Raw genomic sequence first — 27,759 nt, 5'->3', positions numbered from 1 at the left:
ATTTATTTTTTTAAATAAATTTTCATCAATTTCTATCATTTTTTTATAAATTTTTGTTGATATTTGATAATTTTTGATGTTTTTATGAATATTTTTATATTTTGAACTTTCGATATTTTTATTGATGTCAAAATTTTGAACCTTGTTCCTTCGTGTATATATATAAGTCCACAAATTTAATTAATGATAATTTCGTTTCAAATGTCTATTACAATTTTTTTCCAAAAAAAATTACTATTATAAATTTGTAAATTTGTGAATTCTAGTTTCTTATGGCTGATTAGGCTCAATTTCAAAGTTTGTTTAGGATTCAAAGTTAGGCTAGAATTTATGCTCAACAAAGCAAACAGAACAACTTAAGTTTTGTTATTTAGGAGGAGGACCGAAGCTCGAAACTGAAGTTTAAACTAATAACTTCGATTTAACCTGGAGTATATATATATATATATATATATAAATATATAATTGATAAATAAGAAAAAATATAATAAAATTTATTTTGTAGTTTAGAACTTTACAACGTTGAATTTTTACTGTGAAATAAAGAACTTTGGTTTCATGTTTTTTAAAATAAAAAACATTCATGTTTAGCAAAAAGTCTACAAAAAAATTTGGTATTGCATAGTAAAATTATCTCATAGTGAAGATTAATTTTATGTTAGATTAATATAAAGTTTTAAGGTAATGAGATAAAAGATAAAGTCTGAAAAACTTTATCGTTGATATATTATATTTTCAATATTTAAGTGTAATATCTTTAAAGTGTGAATCTCTGTTTAAGAGGAGGAGGGACACCGTTTGGGGGCAGCACTAACAATCAATCAGCTGTTTTTTTTATTATTAGTTCAGTAATCTTAGAGTCAAGCCCTGTTTATTTTCCTTGGCTTATCTAAGCTATTTGTTTGTTAGTTAGGTTTAAGCACTTTATTTATTTTGTTATTTCCTTAAATTTATTAATTATTTTAAAAATTCACATTCCAAAATCAAAGAGACTTGTTAGCATTATAGACAGTTAGATTAGGTGGTAAATAAACATATCGTTGCCCATAGTTTTATTACAGTGGAAGAAATATTGGAGCTGTGTCAACTATTGATTACATTTTTAATCCAAAATATATATATATATATATATTGACAACTTTAAATTGTGAGTAAAAAATTATTGACCATTTTGATTTTACTTATTTTGATTTTTTTGGGTAAAAATGTTGAATTTATTTATTGTCATAAGAAGAATGAGCTAGTTGCATTTATGACCTTTTTTTTTTTTTTTTTTTTGGGGTTATCCCCTAAGACCTCCCCATGATACTCGAATCTATGTATTCATGTATGTGTGTATATATATATATATATATATGTATACTGCCAATATTTTTGGTGCTATTGATATTTTGCCCTCAAAACGTAGGGAGGGTATATTTATGGGAATTGGTCAAATAAATGTTGGTAAGTAATAGAGGTGGTAATTTAGATCATGATATGGTAATATAATTTGAAAATGACACAAACTTAACGAGTTTGGATTTATTGTAAATAAGTTTGGATCATATTCGAATCAACCTGTTTAATACGATTAATAAACATGTCAGTTTTAGCTTAATCTGCTTAATCTGAAATTGACTTGAATTCATCCCGTTTAATTAAACGTATCAATTCAATCCGATACGATTATAATCTATTTAAATTATAACTTTAATATATGAAATTTACCATTAATAAAACTTTAACGAATATTTTTTTTATTACTAAATATCAAACTTATTGAATGTTGTATTATTAATTAAAAAATATAAAATAAAAATTATTAAAATAATACTTATTTATTCAAAAATAAAAATTAATATGCCTAAGTCTATTAGAGATGTAAAAAATTAGAAAAAAATTATTACTAAAGTTATAAAGTTATAAAATCCAATGAAAATATTATAAAATCAAAAAAAAAAAAAAAAGACTGGTTCGGGATTATGCTAGAGTGGGGTCGTAAATGTACGTGGGTGGTTCCCTGGTCTTTATCCCTCAAATTGCGCCCAATTATTCTTCCTCAATCAAACAAGTTCACTTTCTTTTCGAGTGTCCCTTCACTTTAAGTCTTCGCATTATGTCATTTTGTCCTTTCAAACTTATCTCAATTTTTTTTTTTTTTTTTACATGATATATGTCAGGGTAACCGCTAGCCACCATTAGTCGCGACCAGCTTAACAACGACTCCAAAAAATTTTAGATTGTTAAAAAAACTAAAAAGTAATTCGTAATTTTGACTACTTTATTGTCAAGAAATTATTTGATTGGCCGCTTTATTAGGTAAGAAAGTTTAGTGTTGGTTAGATTGAGTTAATAATATTAAATTATGTAACTATATTATGAGTTGCCACATGCAGGAGCGTAGTGCAATTTTTGATGATATCTTGTTTCTTAAATCTTCTTTTGTTTATTGCATTTTTATTTCTCGTAGGCCAATAAATCGGCCTGATTGGGTATTCAAGATAGAATCCATTTGGTGCATGTGATGAAAATAGAGGTTTATTTTATAAAGTTTTACATAATAAATTTTTTTAATTTTTTTTTAAAAATTAATAAATATTTGATTGTAAATAAAAAAAATAATATTAAATGCTTAATAAATAACTATATAAGTTAAAAAGTTGTATTAATGATTATTGAGTTTTCATATAAGTTAAAAAAAAAATTTCTAAATGAGCACAAAATTTGAACTTTTCTAAAACATTGTAAAAAAATTATTTTTTAACAACAAATACTTGTTAATTTTTGTCAAACACTTTTATTTTTTAGCAAAAAAATTTTTGATTTTTAAATAGAACTTTTGGGCTAAAAAAAACTCTGCCAAACAAACAACTAGTAGTTCTTTATTCCTTCTTGGGAGATTCCTTCTTTTCCAGATTTTGCACAAGCTTTTATTTGCTGATAACTCTTTCTTCTAAATGAAAATATCTTTTGTCCCAAAAAAATAAAAAAAAAGTTCGAATTTTGTTATTTTCATGAGATCAAAGCTCAAACTTAAAGTTTAAACCCATAATTTCAATTTAACCTGGATTGTATATATATATATATATATATATATATTTTTTTTTTGATAAATGAGCAGAAAAATATAATAAAATTTAGATCATGGTTTAGAATTTTTATAGTTTGGAATTTCCACTACGAAATGAGGAACTTTAGTTTTATGTTTAAAAATAAAAAACACTTGAATGAAATATAAAAAACTTACAAAAAATTTGATAGTGCAAAGTAAAATAATCTCATATAAAATATTTGACCCAAAAAATAGCTAATGTAGGAGATAAATTTTAAAATATCATATAAAATAAATATAAATTTTATCTAAAGTAGAGATGAAATTTATCTGAGATAAATATAAACTTGATCAAAATAACAGGATAAAGATCAGGTTGGCTAGATTTTACTTATGAGATATTATCTTTTTGATATGTGATATAATCTTTAAACTGCGAACATCTAATAAAAGGGAAGAAGACATCATTTGAAAGTAGCAACAGTAATGCTTATTTTTAGCATGCTTTAGCTCAGTTCTGTCCTTTTGTTATTTCATTTCTTAGTTGGATTTTATTATTAATAAAGTTCGTTTTATTTTGTTAGGCATTTAAAGGACATTGTTTGTTCGTGAAATTTAAGTGCCATTTTCACTCTTTTTCAAAATCAATTTTAACATTTATTTTAAAGTTGCCATGTCTTATGATCGACATTGCTAATACTATAAACAGCTAGGTATATTAGCAGGCAAATAAATGTCAGGACCCGTCCAGAATTCCTTCCCCGGAACCCTAGACAGTCCTGATCCCAGGGAAACCCTACCGAACCCTCCAACGGAAAATCCGGCAGAGCCTCCCCTAAGGGATTTACTTACCACAAATTACCTGCACTGAAAACACACTTCTAACAACATCCCCTTATTCCTCCCACAGACTACAAATTGTTTCCACAAATTGCAGCACTTCTCAAAAACAACAACAGTCCAGTGCATAAATAAAACAAAAGTATCCCAATAGTATACAGAGCTTTAAGAAGTGCTAAACAACAGAAATACAACAAGGCTGAAAGAAATAATACACTGAAATGAAAGAGTACAAAGAAACTTCTCGAAACACAACAGCAGCGGAAAACTTGGTTCGCTCCGAAAGAACGTCTACCACCACTTGCACATAAGGGAACGGAATTTAAGAGTGTGAGATACTAATCATCTCCGTGAGTAACCCGAACTACTGAACACCTTTTAATAATAAAAATAATAGTAATAGCAATTAAGGAATAGAACAAATACCAACAATTAATAAATAAATAAATAATATTAACGGTTGGAAAATAATAATTTCCCTCAAAACTCTCACCAATCGCTCCGTTTGAAATGTTCCCTTTTTAAAACATTTTCGCAAAACCCAATGTACATACCTCCCAAAAACCAAGGGATTAAACCAGTTGATACACAATAAATAAATAGAAAACATACCCCAAATATATAATAAAAATATAGTAAATTATCGTAAATAAATTTTGAACACCTTTGGGGTTTAAACCATTATTTGCAATTTACACCGACAATTACACCTGACGCACCACACCATATACCGGTGATGCCCTCCGATACCCAGCGTCCCGAGCACCGACTGGCGGGGGGTTAAAGAGAGAAACCTGCAGCGGTCACTTCGGCGTCCCGACAGTACCGACTGCTAAAAACTATCACCCGGCCAAGGAGGGGGGCGGCTGTGGCCAATAACAACTTGCTTGCCCACGGTCCAATGGCAACTCACGGGTGAAGTAAAAACCGTGCGCTAAACCAGATAATAATCGCGCACTACCACGTGTCCATACACCATACACCAGAACACCAATACTGTATGAGTGCGTCTAAAAATAAACAATAATAACCAACCGTACCGTTTTTCCAAAAACCACCGTGGGAAGTATACCAAATTTTCACAAAACACCATCCCACATATTTTTATTCAACAACCCGGTACGAAACAGAGATAATCAACAAACCACAATTTTCCTCGAAATACGAGATGCAACCATAAAAATACCGCGGGCATAATTCATAAATTTAACCAAATATTTTCATAAAATATTTAACTCAATTATGCCCGAGAAATCACATTTGAAACCACGTAAAATTAATACCGAAACATACCTTGCTCATGCATAACAAATAAATTAAATTAAACCACACCACATGAGCATAAATTTAAATATCAATTTAAATACCAATTAAATATAATTAAATGCCCAAAATAATTTTTGAAGGTGGGTCACTCACCTGGAGCACACAAATCAACTAAGATCCTCCTCGGGATTAACTCCACTACTCGCGCGTGCACCTAAACAACCACAGTGCACAAACCAAAAATATTAATATTTTATTCGGATAATTCCCAAATAGATACCCGGGGAGCGAACAGCAAACGATATCTATGAGTTACGAGTCATATACCGAATCAAAGCTCGCGTGATGAGGATCACGGATTCGGTCTTACTTTCTGGTGATCGGACCCGACGGGGTCGGAATCTCGCCGGAAAGCTTTTCGAATTTCGGCTCCGCAATTCTCCCAAACCGTCGCGAATTGACGGAAACGGAAGTCGGATTCGGATTCAGGAGGTCGAACACTGCGGACTGGAGCTGGCCGGAATTTCGGGTACTCGCCGGAACAGTATTTTCCGACGAGCCGCCACGGTCACCGGCAATCGTCGCCGGTAGTGGCGCGTACGGTGGCCGTTGCTTTTGAAATTTTGCAGACTTGTAGATCTCGAGGAGAGCAACCCAACGGGATTGGCGGTGAGCAAAACGGAGGTCGGACGGCGGAGAAATCACCGTTTGAAGATTTCCGGCCCCTCGCCGGAAAACGCTCCGATCCCGGCGCGTCGGTGGTCCGATGGCCGTGATTTTTGGTGGGTCGGCCGGACTTGAGGAGAGGATGAAGACTAGCTGGTGCGTGTGGCCGGAAAATGGCCGGAAAAGGGTCAATTTGCGGTGGCCGGCGGTGGAGGGGAAAAACTCACCGCCGAACTTCGGAGCTCCGATCCGGGTGCGTCCGGCGGCCGTTCGCCGTGAAACTTGGAGGTTTTGTCGGAAATGAGGAGGGCAAGCTTGCTGGCTGGCGCGTGTACTGTATATCGGCCGGAACAGTGGAAAAATTCCGGTGGCCGGCGGTCCTCTCTCTCTCTCTCTCTCTTTCTCTCTCCTCTCTCTCTTTCTCTCTCTTCCCCGAGACTTTTAACAAATAAAAACCCCTGTGTGACACTGTTCATGCCACGTGGACCAATCAGAAGTTGACACGTGGCATTTTACTGTTCACCGACCCAAAAACATTAAAATAATACGGTATCCGGTAAACTTCAAACGTCCATAACTTTTTAACCGGATGTCCGTTTTGAGCGTGTCGCTAGTCTGTGAACTCGTATCGACGAGCACTTCACAACCATGCACGAGTCAAAGCTCATTTCCCCATAAACAAAAAGTCAACTTCGGCACCCCTTGGATAGTTGGGACCGCAACTTGTTTCGCCCATAACTTCCAAACCGTAGCTCCGTGTTCAACGTGCTACCAGTCTACAAACTCGTGGCATCGTGCACTTCGCTACGGTACCCTGGTCAACTCGAAATTCCCACCGAGTCAAAAAGTCAACTTTTGACCCCTTTCAGTCAACGGTCAACAGTCAACCTCGGTCAACGTGCACGGATTCCGGTGCGATTTGGGACGGGGTGTTACATAAACATGTAGTGGCCCATAGTTTTATTATAGGAGAAGAAATATTCAAGCTCTCTCAACTGTTGACTACTTTAATTATGAGCAAAAAAAATTCTTTATTATTTTGCTTTTATAAGAATTACTTTTTTTTTTCTTTTTTAGAATAATATCATAAGAGATAAGTGACATTTAGGTTTTTAAATTAATTTTTTTTCTTCAAATTGTTTTTTTGAAGGTGCTAATTTATTAAACCGTTAGTTTAACTAACTTTCTATTCAAATTTCCATTATCATGAGAGTCTTTTTTTTTTTTTTTTTTGAATATCATTATCATGAGAGTTAAAGTAAAATTTTTATGCCGTTTAAGGACCATAAACACTAAAAAAGAACCAAGTAATATTTTTCAATAAAATAAATTTTTATCAATAATTTTTAAAAATCTTTAAAAATATTATTTTTATAGAAAATCATGAAAATAAAATTAAGGAAGTACTTCATTTTTGAAATATTTTTAAAAAAGATTAAAAATTTTAAACTAAGTATAAATTATTTTCAAAATAATTATTCTTAAAATCAAATGCCATTTAGTTAAGTTTCTTTTTATATACTTCATTTATTTATTGTAAAAAAAAATTATTTTTTAATTATTAAAATTCTTAAATGATATTTTCCAACAAATAAAAATGGAAGAGAAAAATATTTTTTAAAAAGATCCAGTTGACTTCTTTTTAGTAGATTCTAGTGTCTTGAGAAATGAGATATAAAATCAACTTTATTTTAAGTCAGATGGTTATTAACTTACCAATGGTTTTAATGTTGGGTTTTTCCATTTTCAGGGATATTATTTTTCTTCCAGAAAATAGTTATTAATTACAGTGAGGGAGCATTGTGCATTTGTTTAGGAGTACAAGCGTTGTGCTTTGCAGGATATTTTGTCATCGCGTTGGGTTTTGAGTCCTAAATAAAAACTTGGGGTTGATCCTGGTAGTTTCATTCATGCTTATGTTACTTTTTTTTATTCCCCACTAATTGTTGCAATGTGGGATTTGCCATGATTGTAGTGGGTATGGTTCCTTCTTTAGGTGCCTGCCTTATCCTTTTTCCCTAGTGAAATATCTTTTTGGTTTTACGATGTTTTCCATGTTGTTATTGTTCTAAGTGGATGATTTTGTTCTGCAGCGAGGGTTATTATTGATAGGAATACTGGGAGGTCTAGGGGATTCGGTTTTGTCAACTTCTCCAGCGATGACTCTGCTAGCTCGGCACTATCTGCAATGGATGGCCAGGTTGGAAATAGAGTTTGATGATAATCTAATGTATTTTATTTCTTTAAGAACTATTACCTTATTTTTGAATAAGTATATGGTAATTGTGAAATGCTGATTTTCAGGATTTACAAGGGCGTCATATTCGTGTGAGTTATGCTACTGAGCGGTCCGAATCTAGTGGTAGATCCTTTGGTGGCGGTGGTGGCGGAGGTTATCGTGGTGGTGGTGGTGGTTTTGGTGGAGGCCGGGGTGGGGATTTTGACTTTTAAGTATGCATTCCCTTGCTGTCCATTTAGGCTTCTTGCTTCATTAGTTGTTTAGAATTAAGTTGCATGATTTGTCTCTTTTTAATTTGCTCTTCGTACTACATTTTTCAGTGATTGCTCTAATATATGAAGCAATTTGTATGACTTGTGGCCACCGTTTTTAACCGTCTCAAATTTTCATTAAAATATGTGAATTGGAGCTTTCATTTGTTACTGAAAGTTAACATCAATGCAAATCATATGATTTTATCTAAACCGATATGTACTAATCTACTTAGCCAGATTATTACCAAAAAATAAATCTATTTAGCTACATCTAATTCGATTATTAATAAAGATTAATTTGATTAAGTTAGACGAGATTTATTTTGAATGCATCTGTTTATTATTGGTTTGGCATGAAAGAGCGAATAACAAAGAAAATACCGTCTTCGATATGCATTCTAAATTGATTAAAAATATCATATTCCGAATTGAATGGATGGCGTGTAGAATGGAAGAACTGAAATTGGATTAAAGGATTCTGAAACCATACCATACTGTAACTGTGACCTGACAGAAATTCTTTGGTATGGGCTAAAAAACAGATTGTATCTTCCCAAACTCTTATCATCTCCATGTCGTTTCAAATGTTGATTTAGGCGAAACTGTCCCTTCGGTTATAATTATAATGAGTTTAATGTTGATTAAATAGTACTCTTCTCTCTCTCTCTCTCTCTCTCTCTCTCTCTCTCTCTCTCTCTCTCTCTCTCTCTCTCTCTCTCTCTCTCTCTCTCTCTCTCTCTCTCTCTCTATATATATATATATATAGATTTATATATATATATATATATATCTGTCCATCGGTCTAATCTATTGGCACCATGTTCCCTTTTATAGTGGAAACTGTACTGTTTGTGAATACTTCAAATTTGAAAGATCATCTCAATCAATGATTAAAAATAAAAATCCTAGAAGGGAGTAACATCCATTAGCATCCATTATGAAATAGGCTAGTATTAATATTGGGTATAAACAAATTTAATGAAACATAGTAATGTGATAAATATTGCTATATTCTCTTTTAGATTTGTAAATTAAGATCTTTAATTGAAAAGATATCGCTGGTATGACATAGCACACATCACCATCATGATCCCAATATTAGTTAGAAAGGTAAATTCCAACCACGAAAAAAAAGAAAAAAAAAAAAAAAACCACTTCTAACTGTTGCCAAAATTGCCGCGTTTTCAAATATAGTTGTCGTTTTTAATCATTATTATCATAGTATTTGCAACGTCACCAAATAGATAAAATGTTAATAGTATGATGCATTTACCACTAAAATGCTAATCAAAATCTAAAATTAAAAATATATAAAATATTGAACACATTAGCTATATAAAAATAAGTCTCAACTCAATATACATGCACAAAGTCCATATTAAAGCTAAAATTAATCTCTACAATTAACATGGTATGTGACCTACCATCTCAAAGCAAAATTAAAGAGCATTAATAGCTCAACTAGCATTGGACTAATTTATTTGTACATATACACATATGCATATATATATATATATATATAGAAATACATATATAAATATATATATATATATATATAATATTATATTTATAGTTTTCTTGATTCTTCATTATAATATACCTTCTGACTCCTCATGATAATATACCATTCTTGCAGGGAGAGAAAGATGTCAAATTAGATATATTCTCCTCATGGTATTGCGTAAAGGGTCAGCACTACTTTTTCAGTGCTTTATTCTGTCATGGTGAATGTTGAAGAGTAATAATAACACGCAAAACAAGATTTTCGAGTTTGAATTCATGTTTACAATGGAGGTTAGGAATTTTGTTGTTTCTTTTATTTTTTGTAAAGCATGTTCTTTAGACTGCTTTAGTATCTCATTCCTTTCCAGCAAATAATCATGGAAATTTAAGGAACAAATATGTTATGTAGTAAAGTCATATATATCCAAAACCCTCTCCAAAGATAAGTATATGTCTTCTTCTATATATAAACATATTTGCTTATCACTTGTAAAGCATACTATTAGCTTTGTTGTTAAAAAAAAAAAAAAAAAAAAAAAAAAAAAAGAGAGAGAGGGAGAGAAAAGAAAAAAAATAAAAAATGGCTGACGTTGTTGTTAGTTTTGCCTTGGAAAACTTGAAAACTTTGCTCATCCATGAAGCAAATTTGTTTCGTAGAGTGAAGGATGATGTTAATTTGCTTCAAGATGATTTTGGCATTATGGATGCCTTTCTCAAAGATTCTGAAGGGAAAGGAGATGATCATTACATGGTGAAGGAGTTAATCAACCAAATCAGAGATACTGCTTTTGATGCTGAGGATGTCATAAACACATACATGGCTCAAGTTATTAAGCAACGGAGGAGGAACCTGCTGCTGAAACTGCTCCATTGCTTTGATCATGCAGCCGTGCTTCACCATGTTGCCGAGAAAACCCCCAGCGTCAAGAGAAAGATTGAGAATATTTATGCCAATAAAACAATATTTGGCATAGAAGCTCAATCTCATGCAGACGAAGAGGCAGAACAATCACTTCAGCAGCAACGCCGGAGAAATATTGAGGAAGAAGATGTGGTGGGGTTTGGCGATGACACCGCAAAATTGGTCGATCAGCTTCTCGATCAAGGCAGATTACAGCGCGAGGTAATTTCAATCATAGGCATGGGTGGTTTGGGAAAGACCACACTTGCCAGGAAAATTTATAACAATTCTGTAATCAAGAATCATTTTGATCATTGTGTATGGGTTAATGTATCTCAAGAATACAAAACCAGAATGTTGATTCTTGATATATTGAAGTGTGTTGGGCAAGTATCAGACGAAACAAATAAGATGTCTGATGAACAACTCAAAGGCGAATTGCGTGAAAAGTTGAAAGGAAAGAGGTATTTTGTCGTCATGGATGACGTGTGGAAACCTCAGTTTTGGGATGAGATAAGAACATGTTTTCCCAACGACTCAAATGGAAGCAGGATATTAATCACTAGTCGGGAAAAAGAAGTTGCTTCAAATGCTAGCTCAACTCCTCCTTATTTCTTACCTTTTCTTGATGAGGAAGCGAGTTGGGAACTCTTATGCAAGAAGGTGTTTCGAGGAGAAAAATGTCCTTCAAATCTGGAAAGTCTCGGGCGGCAACTTGCAGAAAGTTGTAAAGGCTTACCACTTTCTATCGTGGTATTGGGAGGTATTCTGGCAAACAAAGAGAAGACACACCAAAGATGGTCCAATTTTATCGGCAATGTCAATTGGTTCCTCATCAACGATGACGACAGCAAGCGTTGTTCAGATATTCTTGCTCTGAGCTACAACCACTTGCCACGTAAATTGAGACTATGTTTCTTGTATGTTGGTGTCTTCCCTGAAGATTTTCTGATCCCTGCAAGGGATTTAATTCAATTGTGGGTTGCTGAAGGATTCATATCTGTTCAAAATGGCAGAAGAAATATGGATGAAATTGATGTTGCTGAAAACTACTTGGAAAAGCTCATCGATCGAAGTTTGATCCAGATAGCAAGTAGGAGAAGCGACGGAGGTGTGAAGTCGTGCCGTATCCATGACCTCCTAAGAGACTTGTGCATAAAGATGAGTTCTCAAGAGAAATTTTACGAGGTTCATGTGAATAGTGCTTACGTTAGACGTTCCTTAAATAATAGAAGGATCCCTCGGCGATTATCCATACAAGGTAACATTGATTTTGATAGCATTTCCTCCACAAGCACTAGCAATAATTCAAGTTCTGTTGGGTCTTTGTTGTTATTTACCTCAGATTTTCGTTTCAACCATTTGAAATGGGCTTCGAAGAACTTTAGGTTTATCCGGTTGTTGTCTGTTGTGGTTAATGATTTAAATCTTGATCTTAATTTTCCTAAGGAAGTAGGACAGCTAGTATTTCTAAGAGGACAATGGCGAGGAGGATATGCAGTTAATGTTTGGAAATCATTTCCTGCTTTTATATGCAAGCTTCCATATCTTGAAACAATTCATGTGCAAGGATGGATTGAGATGAGCATTCCAAATGAGATATGGATGATGAAGCAATTAAGACATCTCTATATACCTTGTGGAATAGCATTAAAATCACCTTCAAAAGTTGGTCACAGTTTAAGCAACCTCAAAGTCCTTTCCCTTGTACATGTTGGTGAGAAAACTTCCATTCTCTTTCAAAAATCTTTGTTCCCAAATTTGAGAAAACTGCATTTAGGTAACCTGGTTCAAGATGTGGTTGATGAATCTATGGCGTCGGAAATATTGGCAAGTCTAGAGTCTTTGCGAAACCTGCAAACCTTGAAATTGAGAATGTTCAAATTTGGGCAACGGTTGGATTTGTTCTCATCGTCATCATCATCATCAAAACTCACCAAGATTACATTTGTAGACTGCGAATACTTGGACTCAAACCACTTGATGGGAAGTCTTGGGAAACTTGCAAACTTACGGATCCTAAAGATTAGAGGATGGCGTATTTCGACTTCGCAGCTACATTTCATGGCGGGTGAATTTCCGCAGTTGGAAGTCTTTAAAATGATTGGTTTAAGAGATATTGAAACGTGGGAACTCGAGACACATGCAATGCCCAACCTTAAGCATCTGGTTATAGACCGATGTACAAGCTTGAGAAACCTTCCTGATGAACTCTGGAGCTTGGCCAACCTCAGAATGGTAGAGGTATCGAACATCGAAACAGATTTGAAGGAGAAGCTCGTGATCAAGCAATCAGAGATGAAGGAGAATGGATATTCTTGCAAACTCATCATAAATTGAAACTGATCCATCATCTTGGCTATTAATGCTACTCCCTCGCAACCACTAGGTAGGTGGTATTTTGGCTGTTTGTTTAATTAATTCTTACTTTCATTTTTCTTCAATGCTATCCTTTTCTTTTTTATTTTTTTCTAAGATAATGTTTATTTTATTTTATGATAATTATTGTAATGTGATGTAGTCTATTTGCGTTATGGTCCGACGTTTATATATATATATATATATATATATATATATTTATATGGTTGTTTCTATGGAATGAAGATGGAAATTTTTTTTTTTAAATAAAAATTTTAATTACGATTTTGTTTGTGTAATTAAAAAAAAAAAAAAAAAAAGAAGGGGACAACAGCAGCCACATGGCTGCATGCTCAAGAGCTTCTCAGTATAGCATGATATGCAGAAGAAGTTAAGTCAATCTAATCTTTATATGGTGAAGCATGGTGAGGTGGAGCTGTTTAAAGAATTTATCAGAATGATATAATATGTTCAGTTAATGTATATCTCTAATAAAAATGACAAATATTTATAGAAAAATAACAAATGGAAATATATATATAGCTCCCTTAGTAATGTAACTAAAATTTTTAGTGTCTGCCTCGTATAATCTAGTCTAATGTATACTTTTTTTCAACACGCAATAAATATATATTTTTTACCAAAAAAAAAAACACGCAGTTAATATATAACTCCTCTTTTTTAATATGATTTATTTCAATATGATTGCGGGAAAGTGAAGAAGATGAGTCTTTTTTTAATAAACTTTTAATAAAATAAATCATATATTAAAGTTAAAACATATAAATTTCTTAAGACATATTTTAAGCAAAAAGAAAAAGAAAAAAAAAAAAAAAGAACAAAAACTAGATTTGGAGAAGAGTATATAATTCTAGGGATTTTTGACCCATTGCCTACCCAAATAGGGTTTAAATGTATGCCTATTAGAATCTAGTATTTTTTGATCTACCAATCTTACACATTATATCCTAAAAATTTTGCTGAAAAACCTTTTCCTTCCTCTCAACCAAGACCTTTGGAACCCATCGGGAAATGTTTCCTCAAACTCCATCGTCAACCATTATTAAAAGAGCAACAACAAAATCCAACCGAGATTGTAAAAATTTTGAAGCTGTAGTACTGCACCATCAATCATCCAGTGTAGTAATGGCCCTTTAGAAATGACAATCTAGCTATCAGATAATTTTTTTTTTTTTTTTTGAGATTTGTACATTATTTAGAAAATTACCAATGAATACTATCAGGATTTTCAATAAATATTTCAGTAATTGCCTCAGCTAATTTGTGCAGTGTGCTTTTCTTTTTTTTTTTTTTCCCTTCTTATTTATTTATTTATTTATTTATTCTATTCCATGTGATATTACAATTATTAACATACAATATGTTGTGGCTGCAATCTTTGTGCGTTGTCATACATATTTTTTATCTTCCATGTCTACTTTATATTTCAAATTGTACCAAGTGTCTCACCTCAAGCGGTGAAAAAGAAAAGGAAAGAAACAAAGAAGTCATTTTGGCAAGGGCCCTAGTATAGAATGTTGCTAATATAGTGTATCAATATGACTCAAAAGTAACAGAGAACTATTAATTCATCTCCTCGGTATAAAAGAGCTGAAATTCCCATTTGCTCAGCTCCATATTTTCAGAGGACTCCCTTCAACTTTCTTTATCCAAGGAAGCACTATCAAAGTGAGATTTTAAAACTAGTCAAAGAAGACAAGCAAAAACAATGCATCACAACTAGTTAGTAAGGCCATAAACTAGCCATGCGAAAAAACTAATCATAAAAGCCATAGTAGAAAGATACCAGAACCACAAAGGCCCAAAAAAAAAAAAAAATGTAGAAAACATATGTATCTTACAACTAGTTACTCCTCATATTCTTATTGAGGGTCAAGGCAAAGCAATTTTACTAAAAAAAAAAAATCCGATGCCAGTGACATTAGGATACAAGTTCAATAGCAGAGCTGTTGAAGTATAACCTCTATGCTGACGTGGAGACAAAGTCTGATGTGGATAAGTGAGCTGTATAGGTATATTTTCACTTTGGCTTATATGCTAGGTGTCATTGTGAATTGTAAAAGAGTGTACGTGCATGAAAGTGTGAGTGAGAGAATCTTTATCATAACGGAAATGTAATGTTTATTTTAATGATGTAAGCATTTTTTATATATATTGATATATTGAAATGAAAAAGAAGCTGAGCTCACACAATTCTCTCCTCTAGCCTCTCTTTCTCTCTCTTTCTCTCTCGAATGTTCATATTTTCTGCATAATATAGAAATATTACAGAGCTTCTAACTCCATTAACATGGTATCAGAGCTCTTGGTAGAATCTGAATCTGGGATAAACACTGTGAGGTAAAAAAATAATAATAATAATAATTCGAAACTCTAGTTTCTTGTACTGAAAAGACCAGCATAAACAATGGCTAGATCTGAAGTGAGAACTCCAATATTCTCAGATGAGAATTATGAGTGCTGGAGTATCAAGATGGTGACCATTTTCAAATCCTAGGGACTTTGGAGGTTCGTGGAGAGAGGAATTCCTATTTCTGATGAGAAGAAGAAGGGAAAGAGTGCAGCGGCTGAAGGAAGTTCAGAAATGGAGGGTGATGAACAGACAATGGAGTTTTGTATGAAGGATGCAAAGGCTTTAGAAATTATCCAAGGTGCTGTTTCAGATCGGATAGTAAATGCAGAGACCTTAAAAGAAGCTTGAGAGTTGCTGTACAAGGAATTTAATGGTGGTGAACAAGTGAGATTTGTGAAATTACAAAGTCTAAGGAGGGAATTTGAATATACTAAAATGAAGGAAGATGAGACATTATCTAGCTATCTTACTAGATTGAATGATTTGATAAACCAGATGAAAAATTTGGAGAGAGTTTATCTAATGAGAGGATGGTTCAAAAGGTTTTAATTAGTCTGACTAAAGCCTATGAGCCTATTTGCTTAGTGATAGAAAACACTAAGGATCTGGAAACAGTATAATTCCAAGAAGTGGTTGCAATTCTTAAGAGTCAAGAATAGAGACTTGACTTGCAAGTTACTTATTTCACAGAAAAAGCCTTTTCTACCTTATCTGTGAACACTCATGCTACAAACTCTAAAACACAAAACAAAGGAGTAATACACTCTAATGCAGCTAAATTCTAGAAGACTTGGACTCCAAGAGAGAAGAAGTGGGAATCGAAGTAGAGATTTCAGAAAAGATTTCATAAAAATCAAACTCATTCTGTGAATACCATTCATGGTGGAAATAGATGGCAGGTTAGAGGAACCAAGAAAATTCAAAAGCACAGTGTAGAACATATGGCAAATACCATTTTAGAGAGTGTAGATTCAAAGGTAAACCAAAGTGCTATAACTGTGACAGATTTGAGCATTAGGCAAGAGAATGTTCAAATGGGAAGAATGTGTAGAAAGAAAATTGCACAAATCAAATGGAACTGGCAGGCAACATGTTTTATGCAGCTAGTGAGATGGAAAAGTCAAGTAAGGGCAGTGAATGGTATATAGACAGTGGATATAACAATCATATGACAGGAAATATGGATCTTTTGATTGATGTTAAAAAGAATTTGTATGGAAGAGTTCAAATGCCTAATGGTACACTAGAAAGCATGGCTGGGAAGAGCAGATTGGTGATTGATACTGACAGAGGCAAAAGCATATTAAAGAGGTAATGTATTTATCTAGTTTGAAATAAAATTCGCTTAGTGTTGGTCCAATGGATGAGCATGGCTGTTATCTATTGTTTGATGGAGGGATGTGTTATATATATGATGGACCTACATTAGAAAATTTGGTTGTAAAAGTTAGAGCAAAGACAAACCGATGATATCCTTTAACTATGACATCAAGTGAACAGCTTACTCTAAAAGCTCAAACAGATTTCAGTGTGGAAACTTGCCATAAAAGGATGGGACACTTACACTTGAATGCACTGCTAAAGTTTAAATAAGAAGGATATGGTTTTTGGGATTACCAAAACTTGAGGAAACTACGAAGATATGTGAAGTATGTCAATTTGGAAAGCAACATCGAGAAGTTTTTCAAAAGAATAAAGCATGGAGAGCAAGTCAACCACTGCAATTAGTTCATACTGACTTGTGTGGTCCAATGCAAGCAGAAATCCTTGCTGGAAACAGATACTTTATGCTTCTTGTGGATGATTATACATGCATGGTTTAGATATACTTTCTAAGAAATAAATCTAAAGCTTTTACTTGTTTCAAGAAATTTAAATCCATGGTTGAGCTTCAAAGTGGGTTTAAGATCAAATGTATGAGGAGTGATAGAGGAGGGGAGTTCATGTATACTGAATTTCTTAGATTCTGTGAGTTTAAGGGCATTCAAAGGCAAATGACAGTAGCTTATACTCCACAACGGAATGGAGTAGTTGAAAGGAAGAATTGAGTAGTTGTTGAAATGGCTAAGGCTATGTACATGATAAACAGATCCTTATTACATGTGGGAAGAAGCTGTTCACACAGCTGTGTACTTGCTTAACAGATGTTCTACCAAAGCTCTTGATGGCGTAACTCTTTTTGAAGCTAATAGTGAAAGAAAACTAGGTATTGCACACTTGAAAATTTTTGGTTCCCTATGCTATGTCCATGTTCCAGCTGAAACAAGGCAAAAATTGGATCCTAAAAGCATAAAAGGAGTCTTTATAGGATATGGAACTTGTGAGAAGGGTTATAGATATTTGATCTTATAACTAAGAAGCTGATTTTGTCTAGAGATGTTGTATTTAATGAAGAAACTTCATGGGATTGGAAGGAAAGTGCAAATAATGGAAGTGAAAATGTGATTTCTACAACCATTGATAGTTGTGAGGCTTCAAGGAGGAACTCAGTGTCTGAAGATAGTCAGCATACACTAGAAAAGTCAAAACTAGAAGTTTTTGGTTCAAAAGAGTATATAAGCAGTAGAAGTGGTGTGTCAAATATGCATAGAAATTCATGTACGGGTTCTATTCACTCAGAAACTGATAGAGTGCATGCTGATTTTGATCAAATACCAGTAAAATGGAGAAGTCTCACTAATATCTTAGCAAAATGTAATAATTGCATCATTGAGCTTGAAAATTATGAAGAGGCAGCTCAGAGTTAGTCTTGGATCAAGGCCATGACAGATGAATTGGAAATGATTGAGAAAAACTAAACTTGGTAGTTGGTGAACAGACCAAAAGATAAACTAGTGATTGGTGTTAAATGGGTATACAAGACCAAACTCAATCTAGATGGTTCAATTCAAAACAATAAGGCTAGATTAGTTATTAAGGGGTATACACAGAAACCAGGTGTGGACTTTAATGAAACTTTTGCCCTGGTTGCTAGGCTTGGTACCATCAGAACTTTAATTGCTTTAGCAGCTCACAAAAGCTGGAAATTATATCAACTTGATTTTAAGTCAGCATTTTTAAATGAAGTACTGCAAGAGGAGGTTTATGTAGAACAACTAGATGGATTTTGTGATTAAAGGGCATGAGGATAAAGTGTATAAATTGCACAAGGCATTATATGGCTTGAAACAAGCTCCTCAAGCCTGATACAGTGAGATTGATACATATTTCTGTGAGAATGGGTTTCAACGGAGTCAAAGTGAGGCTACTCTTTATGCAAAGACCAGGGGAGAAAAAGGAATACTGATAATTGCTATATATGTCGATGACATAGTGTATACAAGGAATGATGGTGAAATGCTTCACTGGTTTAAGGAAGATATGATGAAAAGGTATGAAATCACAGATTTAGGTTCACCAGAAGAGGTATGCTTCCACATTACTAAATAAATTTGGATTAACAAATTGCAATCCAGTTCTCACACCATTGATTGCAAATGAGAAGTTTAGCGAAGAAGGTGGTAGTGGAGCTGTAGATGAAGAGTTTTATCAAAAAGTTGTGGGAAGCCTACTATATCTTATAGCAACAAGACCAATTTTCATGTATGCAGCAAGTTTCGTAGCAAGGTTTATGCATTGTTCTACAAACAAACATCTTGGCACAACAAAGAGAGTACTAAGATACATCAAAGGTACCTTAGACTTGGTTTGGAATATGTCAAAGGAAAACAGATTGTTTTAGTAGGATATTGTGACAGTGATTGGAGTGGATTTGTGGATGATATGAGAAGTACATCTGGATATGCTTTCAGTTTTGGGAGTGGAGTGTTTTCATGGGCTTCAGTTAATCAAAGTTATGTTGCACTTTCTACTGCCAAGGCAGAATATATTAGTGCATCTGAAGAACTTGCACAAGCAATATGGCTTCGGTTTGTACTTGAGGATTTTGGTGAAATGCAAGCTGAAGCCACTCCTCTACATTGTGACAATACTTCAGCTATTGTTATCACTAGGAATCCAATTTTTCACCATAAAACTAAGCACATTGACAGGAGGTATCACTTTATCAAAGAAGCCTTACAAGATGGAGTGGTTAACTTGACATATTGTCCTTTTGAAAAGTAGGTTGCAGACATATTCACTAAGCCTCTACCAAGGGATCGGTTTAATTACTTGAGAAACAAGCTAGGAGTTGTTTCAACACAGAGGTTACAGGGGAGTGTTGAAGTATAACCCCTGTGCTGACATGGAGACAAATTCTGATGTGGATAAGTGAGCTGTATAGGTGTATTTTCACTTTGGCTTATATGCCAGGTGTCATTGTGAATTGTAAAAGAGTGTGCGTGCATGAAAGTGTGACTGAGAGAATCTTTATCATAACAGAAATGTAATGATTATTTTAATGATGTAAGCACTTTTGATATATATTGATTACACCATTCTCTCCTCTAGCACTTTTGGAGAATTAAAACATATTTCTGCTTAGTTAGAAACACATGGCAAAAAAGTAAGTTGATCTTGACACCACATTAAATATGCTGATATAGAATAACTGTTGCAGATAATACTTTTTCCATTTGCTGATGTTTGAACTAGAAAATAGTAAATTTAGAAATAAAGTTTAAGATATTATATAAAAATATAAATTTTAAGTGGAGATGAAATTCATCTGGAATAAATATAAACTTTAACAAGGAAGGGGGTTAAAGATAAAATAGACTAGATTTTATTTGTATCTCTTCATTGATATTAACTTTAAACTGTGAGCCCCTCTATAAAGGAGAGGAGGGCTGTATTTGAAGGTAGCGATGGTAGTGCTTATTTTTAATATGCTTTAGCTCACTTCTGTTCTTCTTTTCTTCTTTTGCTATTTCATTTCTTAACTAAAATTTATTATTAATAAAATCGTTTTGATTTTCCTAGGCATTTAAAGGGACATTATTTGTTAGTCATATTTAAATGTCTTATTTACTCTGTTTTTCATTCAATTTAACATTCATTTAAAAGTTGGGTAAATAAATATCTTGTTGCCTATAATATTATTATAGGGGAAAAGATATTCAAGCTCTCTCCACTGTTGATTACTTTAATTATGAGCAAAAAAACCATTTATTGTTTTGCTTTTATTCATTTGATGAATTTAATTGTCTTAAATTTATCTAACGTTTAAATAAGAATTACCATTTTTTTTCTTTTTTTGGATTTTTTGGGTCAAATCGGCTTTTGATTTGCTACTTTGTTCAACCATGTTAGTCTAACTAACTTTCTATCCAAATTTTCATTATCATAAGAGCATGGTTCTTTCTATTAGAGTCTATATGGTATTGATTTTCGAAAGTATTCATGTTTATGTGATATTCTCTTTATTTTTTTTAGATCTTAGACGAGTCTATATGGTATTGATTTTTGAAAGTATTCATGTTTATGTGATATTCTCTTTATTTTTTTTAGGTCTTAGACCCTCGGTATCCAGTAGATCTCATCTTTTCAGAGATCACTAAGCCATAGGATTCTATCTTTCCGGTGGTCACTAGGCCCCGACTAATCCCGGTCGAGTCGGATCGGATCACAAGTGTGTAAAGCTCTTCCAGCTCCAATTTTCTCTATTCACAAGACTCGAACCCGAGACCTTACTTAAGGGGAACAGGTGCCAAACCACCTGAACCAACTAGCCTTGGTTGATATTCTCTCTATTTAATAAATAATGTTTTGGATAATTTTTCTCTAATGGGTTCTGTTTAAAATGTTAGAGAATGCTAATATATAATTTTTTATTTTAAAATTATATCTAATTAAAAAATCAAAAGCTCGCTTAGGAATTATTATTTTTTTTATAAAAGTCAGTAAAATAAATAAAATACTAACTTAGCGTGTTTAACAGAGCTTACAGAAGTAGACAGTATCATTCACAACTTCTATTTCTTTTGTTTCCACATTAGCTTGACAGAACTAATGCACAAAACCATTAAAAAGAATTTTTTTAAAATCCTATCTATTTATCTGATGTGACAATAAATTTTTAAATGGACAGACTCTATATACATAGCCATTGTAGGAGAAATTTTCCTATATACAATGTATATCAAGGTGGAATACTTGCTGGTGCACATAACCAATAAAAAAATAACATGTATAGCATACATCCTAATCATCTGTAAAAATTCACGTCAGCTTGCTAACCCTGTTAACCCTCTGTTATTCTTTTTATTTTATTTTATTTCTTATTTGCTTTTGCTCCTCTTCTAGTTTCTCTTCACGCCATTTTTTCTTCCTAGAAAAATAGAAACCCTCTGTCCATTGAGTTCCATTCCCAAACCAATGCTATCCCATCAACACCTCCCAATTTCTGAAACTCATCGAGATTCTTCTTCCTCACAAGATGAACTAGACTTTTTTGATCTATTCGAAAGAAGCCCCTTTCTAGGCTTGTTCGATCAATTCCAACGAAGCCCCTTTCTCCTGAATTGATGGATGAATGTTGTTTTGGTGGAACAGATGGTATGATCACCTTGCCAACAACCACATTAGTACCAGAGAACAAGAAGGGATTTTAGTTATGGTTAACTTTTGTATAGTCACTCTCCCTTGTCATGCTTGATTCATCCATTTGCAGACAACAATTCTATTCCAAGAACAACTCATCTGCTGGAACTTGGTCTCCTACAGTTCTGTTCCAAGAACAACCCATCTGCTGGAACAACACTTACAAGGAACCTTCTACAAAAGGGTTTCTGTATCATGTATGGGAACCTTTCCAAAATAGAACCATAATCATCCTTTTGGTCTGTGGTGCATTTCTCGTTGGTTTGGGAATGGGGGTTTCTAGTTTTCTGGGAAGAAAAAATGGTATGAAAAGAAGGTGGAAGAGGAGCAAAAAGAAATAACAAATAAAGTAAAATAAAAAGGATAACAGAGGGTTAATGGGGTTAGCAAATTGACATGGCTTTTTATAAATGACTAGGATGTATGCTACACATGGTATTTTTTTTATTGGTTATGTGCACCAGCAAGGATTTCACCTTGGTGCACATTGTGCACAAAAAAATTTCTCCCATTGCATATGCTCTAACGGTTAAAGTAAAACTTTTTGATAGTTTAAAAACAATAAACACTACAAAAGAATCAAATAATATTTTTAAAAATATTTTTCAATAAAATAAATTTTCCATCAATAATTATTTAAAAATATTTTTTTAATAGAAAATTATGAAAATAAAATTGAGAAGTAATTTATACTTTGAAATATTTTTAAAAAGGATAAAAATTTTAAATTAAATATAAATTATTTTCAAAAAATTTTATTCTTAAAATCAAATGCCAGTTAGCTAAATTCTGGACAAAGTGGGGTGTACAAAACACTATTTAAATAAATATTTATTTTATTTAAAAATATATTTTAAAGGATTATTTAAGTTTTTTTTGGTATTTATTGCATGTGTGATCCCTAAATTACATAAAAATTTTACTTTAGATGGAAAATTAATTAGTAACTTCGTAAACTTATTTGTCAAAAAAATAAAATTTGAATATCTAAGTGCCGCTAATAATATAGCTTATGAATCTTTATTATTATTATTATTTTTTGGTGAATCTAGAAGAAGAATGAGCCAGTTGCATTTATTAGACCCAACTTTAATTTACAGATACTATAAATATTTCTGTTGCTCTTGAATTTTTTGCCTTCAAAAGTATCGGTGAGAAGGAAATAGGGAGGATATATAAAAGGAAATTGGTAAAATAATAAGCCAAATGAAAATATTATAAAATGGCACCAAAAAAAAAAAAAGAGAGAAAATATTATCAAATGAAGAGAAAAACTGATTAGGAATTATGCTAATGTGTGTTCTATATGAACTTGGGTGGGCGTCAAACCGATATAGATATAAATTTCAATTTTTGAGTATATTATTATTCTATTCCCCCATGGATTGAAGAACTTTTAGTTTCTAAATTTTTTTTAGTGGAATTCTTTTAAAATTTTGTCCTTAAAATACGTAAATAATGATCAATTTAGAAATCATTTATGTAAGTAAAATTTAGATTCAAAAAATAAAATACCAAAAAAAAGAATTTCAAAGTAAAGTTCCAAAATATGTCGTACTGCTAATTATCCTTTGTACATAGCATCTATTAATAAGTTAGAATATTTTGCTAGGATAGAACCTAAACCTATCACATGTTAATCCTCACCATAGGATTTGATTCCCACGTGCACACACACTATCTCATTCACCCATCCCTCAACTGCCAATAATTCATGTTACCCTATTTAACAAAATAATAATAATAATATGAAAATAATTAATATAAACTCTTACCACACCCCCGCGTGCATCACCCCCCAGGTGCCGCCCCCCCCCCCCCCCCCCCCCCCCCCCCCAACGCCACAAAAAAACAAAAAAGAAAAAAAGAAAAAAAAAGTTTAGTTGATGTGTCCCAATCAATGTGGTCGGTAATGATGTTGTCATCGCTGATGCGAAAGAACAAAGAAAAAGCAAAGAATAAACCAACAGGCCAAACTTTAGACTGGATGCTCATCTTCTTTACTTTCTAAAACCAACCAGCCACCGTTGACCGCGAACAACGATGAGGACTACAGAGCGATGAAAAAGAAGCTTCAGATCAAGAACTGAATGAAAAGCCACCCATCACCAGTCGCCACCAACTGAACGACGAGTACAAGAAGCTTCAGATCTGATCACTCAAGCTTCAAATCTCGCCAAGCTGAGGGAAGACAAATTAACGAAATGACTGAAGCTGTTGTTGGTTTTGTGTTGGAGAGGTTGGAAAATTTGCTCATCCATGAAGCAGATTTGCTCCGTACAGTCAAGGGCGATGTTAATTTGCTTCAGGATGATCTTCGCATTATGAATGCATTTCTCAAAGATTCTGAAGGGAAAGGAGACGGTCAGGAAATGGTGGAGGTGCTAATCGACCTAATCAGAAAAGCTGCTTTTGGGGCTGAGGATGTCATAAACACATACATGGCTCAAGTTATAAAGCAAAGGAGAAGGAAGCTGCCGATGAAATTGTTCCATTGCTTTGATCAAGCACTCGTGCTTCACCGTGTTGCAAAGAAAACCCAGAGCATCAAATGAAGGATTGAGAATATTTATGCCAATAAAACAACATTTGGTATAGAAGCTCAATCTCGTGCAAATGAAGAGGCAGAACAATCACTTCAACAACGCCGGAGAAATGTTGAGGAAGAAGATGTGGTAGGCTTTGGCAATGACACAGCAAAATTGGTCTATCAGCTTCTCGATCGAAGCAGATCACAACGCAAGGTAATTTCAATCATAGGCATGGGTGGTTTGGGAAAGACCACACTTGCCAGAAAAGTTTACAACAATACTCGTATCAAGAATCATTTTGCTCACTGTGCTTGGGTTAATGTATCTCAAGAATACAAAACCAGAGCGTTGATTCTTGATATATTGAAGTGCGTTGGGCCAATATCAGAAGAAACATATAACATGTCTGATGAAAAACTTAAAGGCGAATTGCGTGACAAGTTGAAAGGAAAGAGGTATTTTGTCGTCATGGATGACGTGTGGAAACCTCAATTTTGGGATGAGATGAGAGCATGTTTTCCCAATGACTCAAATGGAAGCAGAATATTAATCACTAGTCGGGAAAAAGAAGTTGCTTCGAATGCGGGCTCAAATCCTCCTTATTTCTTACCATTTCTTGATAAGGAAGAGAGTTGGGAACTCTTATGCAAAAAGGTGTTTCAAGAAGAAAAATGTCCTTCAAATCTGGAAAGTCTCGGGCGGCAACTTGCAGAAAGTTGTAAAGGCCTACCGCTTTCTATTGTGGTATTGGGAGGTATTCTGGCAAAGAAAGACAAGACACCCCAAACATGGTCCAATCTTATTGGCAATGTCAATTGGTTCCTCATCGACGATGACAACAAGCGTTGTTCAGATATTCTCGCTCTGAGCTACAGCTACTTGCCACGTAAATTGAGAGTATGTTTCTTGTATGTCGGTGTCTTCCCTGAAGATTTTCTGATCCCTGCAAGGACATTAATTCAAATGTGGGTTGCTGAAGGATTCATATCTGTTCAAAATGACAGCAGAAAAATGGATGAAATTGATGTTGCTGAATACTACTTGGAACAGCTCATCGATCGAAGTTTGATCCAGGTAGCAAGTAGGAAAAGCGACGGAGGCGTGAAGACGTGTCGTATCCATGACCTTGTAAGAGATTTCTGCATAAAGATGAGCATTCAAGAGAAATTTTACGAGGTTCGTGTGAATAGTGCTGACCTTAGACGTTCATCAAATAGTAGCATCCCTCGAAGACTATCCATACAAGGTAACATTGATTCTGAAAGCATTTCCTCTTCAAGGACTAGCAATAATTCAATTTCTGTTGGGTCCTTGTTGTTATTTAACTCATATTCTCATTACAACCCTCTGAAATGGGCTTTGAAGAACTTTAGGTTTGTCCGGTTGTTGTCTGTTGAGGTTAGTGATTCATCTCATCGTTCCCGTACTTTTCCTAAGGAAATAGGACAGCTAGTATTTCTAAGATACCTTAAGATAGCATATACGGGCCGAATTCGTATGGCATCTGCGGGCAGACGTTATTTAGTTTATTATTGGAAATCATTTCCTGCTTCCATATGCAAGCTTCCATATCTTGAAACAATTCACGTGGAAGGATGGATTGTCAAGTACATTCCAAATGAGATATGGATGATGAAGCAATTAAGACATCTCTGCGCAAGATATGGAATAGAATTAAAACCACCTTCAAAAATTGGTCACACTTTGAGCAATCTGAAAGTCCTTTCCTTTGTACAGGTTGATAAGGAAACTTCCATTCTCTTTCGAAAATCTTTGTTCCCAAATTTGAGAAAACTGCATTTAGGTAAATGATTTCGAGGCCAGATTGATGAATCTATGGCGTCGGAAATATTGGCAAGTCTAGAGTCTTTGCGAAACCTGCAAATCTTGAAATTGAGTAACTTCAAATTTTGGCAGCAGTTGGATTTGTTCCCATCATCATCATCGTCATCAAAACTCACCAAGATTACATTTGTAGGCTGCGAATACTTGGACTCAAACCACTTGATGGGAAGTCTTGGGAAACTTGCGAACTTACGGATCCTAAAGATTAGAGGACGGCTTAGTTCTCCTTCGCAGCTACATTTCATGGCGGGTGAATTTCCGCAGTTGGAAGTCTTTAAAATGATTGGTTTAAGAGATATTGAAACGTGGGAACTCGAGACACATGCAATGCCCAACCTTAAGCATCTGGTTATAGAGCGATGTACAAGCTTGAGAAACCTTCCTGATGAACTCTGGAGCTTGGCCAACCTCAGAATGGTAGAGGTATCGAACATCGAAGCAGATTTGAAGGAGAAGCTCGTGATCAAGCAATCAAAGATGAAGGAGGAGGGATATTCTTGCAAACTCATCATAAATTGAAACTGATCCATCATCTTGGCTATTAATACTACTTCCCCGCAACCACTAGGTAGGTGGTATTTTGGCTGTTTGTTTAATTAATTCTTACTTTCATTTTTCTTCAATGCTATCCTTTTCTTTTTTATTTTTTTCTAAGACAATGTTTATTTTATTTTATGATAATTATTGTACTGTGATGTAGTCGATTTGCGTTATGGTCCGATGTATATATATATTTATATGGTTATTTCTATGGAATGAAAATGGAAGTTTTTCTTTATTTAATAAAAATTTTAATTACGATTTTGTACGCATAATACCAACAATAAAAAAATAAAAAAAATGAGGCAGCAACAGCCACCACATGGCTGCATGCTCAAGAGCTTCCCAGTATAGCATGATATGCAGAAGAAGTTAAGTCAATCTAATCTCTCTATGGTGGAGCATGGCGAGATGGAGCTGTTTAAAGAATTTATCAAAATGATATAATATGTTCAGTTAATAAAAATGACAAATATTTATAGAAAATAACAAATGGAAGTGTATATATAGCTCACTTAGTAACGCAACTAAAATTTTTAAACGTGTCTGGCTCGTATAATTTAGTCCAATGCATGCTTTTTTGAACACGCAATTGAAATATAACTCCTTTTTTTTAGTAATTAAAATTCTAACAATGTTTCTACTTAAATTATCTATTTTATTATTATTATTATTCACTTTATTTATTTTATTATTATTATTCACTTTATTTCTAATTAAATTCTAGCAAATTTAGGAAATAAAATTTAAGATATCATATAGAATATATATAACTTTTATCTAGAGTGGAGATGGAATTTATCTGGAATAAATATAAATTTATAGTAGGGCAAAAATAAAATTGACCAAATTCTATTTGTGAAATATTATTATCATTCGAATATTT

At 33.7% G+C, this 27,759-nt stretch overlaps 3 protein-coding genes across 3 annotated transcripts in view; all 3 read left to right on the top strand.

Annotated features, from left to right (window-relative positions):
* The window catches only part of LOC107405604 (disease resistance protein RPP13), a 37,283-nt gene extending 28,889 nt beyond the window's left edge, over positions 1 to 8,394 (top strand). The window contains exons 7-8 of the mRNA XM_060815351.1: positions 7,900 to 8,006; positions 8,111 to 8,394. Coding sequence (XP_060671334.1) covers positions 7,900 to 8,006; positions 8,111 to 8,257 — 254 coding nt within the window. The 3' untranslated portion in view covers positions 8,258 to 8,394. The remainder of the gene's footprint in view (positions 1 to 7,899; positions 8,007 to 8,110) is intronic.
* A 1,988-nt stretch (positions 8,395 to 10,382) lies between these two features.
* Positions 10,383 to 13,043, top strand: LOC107434765 (disease resistance protein RPP13-like). The gene has a single exon (XM_016046243.3). The coding sequence runs from the start codon at positions 10,383 to 10,385 to the stop codon at positions 13,041 to 13,043; it is 2,661 nt and encodes an 886-aa protein (XP_015901729.3).
* Positions 13,044 to 24,161: 11,118 nt separating this feature from the next.
* Positions 24,162 to 26,852, top strand: LOC132803110 (putative disease resistance RPP13-like protein 3). The gene is made up of 3 exons (XM_060815350.1): positions 24,162 to 24,480; positions 24,556 to 26,225; positions 26,313 to 26,852. Exons 1-3 carry the CDS (start codon positions 24,162 to 24,164, stop codon positions 26,850 to 26,852), a joined length of 2,529 nt encoding a protein of 842 aa, XP_060671333.1.
* Positions 26,853 to 27,759: the final 907 nt, after the last annotated feature.

The sequence above is a fragment of the Ziziphus jujuba genome, chromosome 3 (genome assembly GCF_031755915.1).
Source record: "Ziziphus jujuba cultivar Dongzao chromosome 3, ASM3175591v1".
NCBI classification, from domain to species: Eukaryota; Viridiplantae; Streptophyta; class Magnoliopsida; order Rosales; family Rhamnaceae; genus Ziziphus; species Ziziphus jujuba.
Note: the sequence above shows the minus strand (reverse complement) of the source record. Positions and strands in the feature narration are given on the sequence as shown.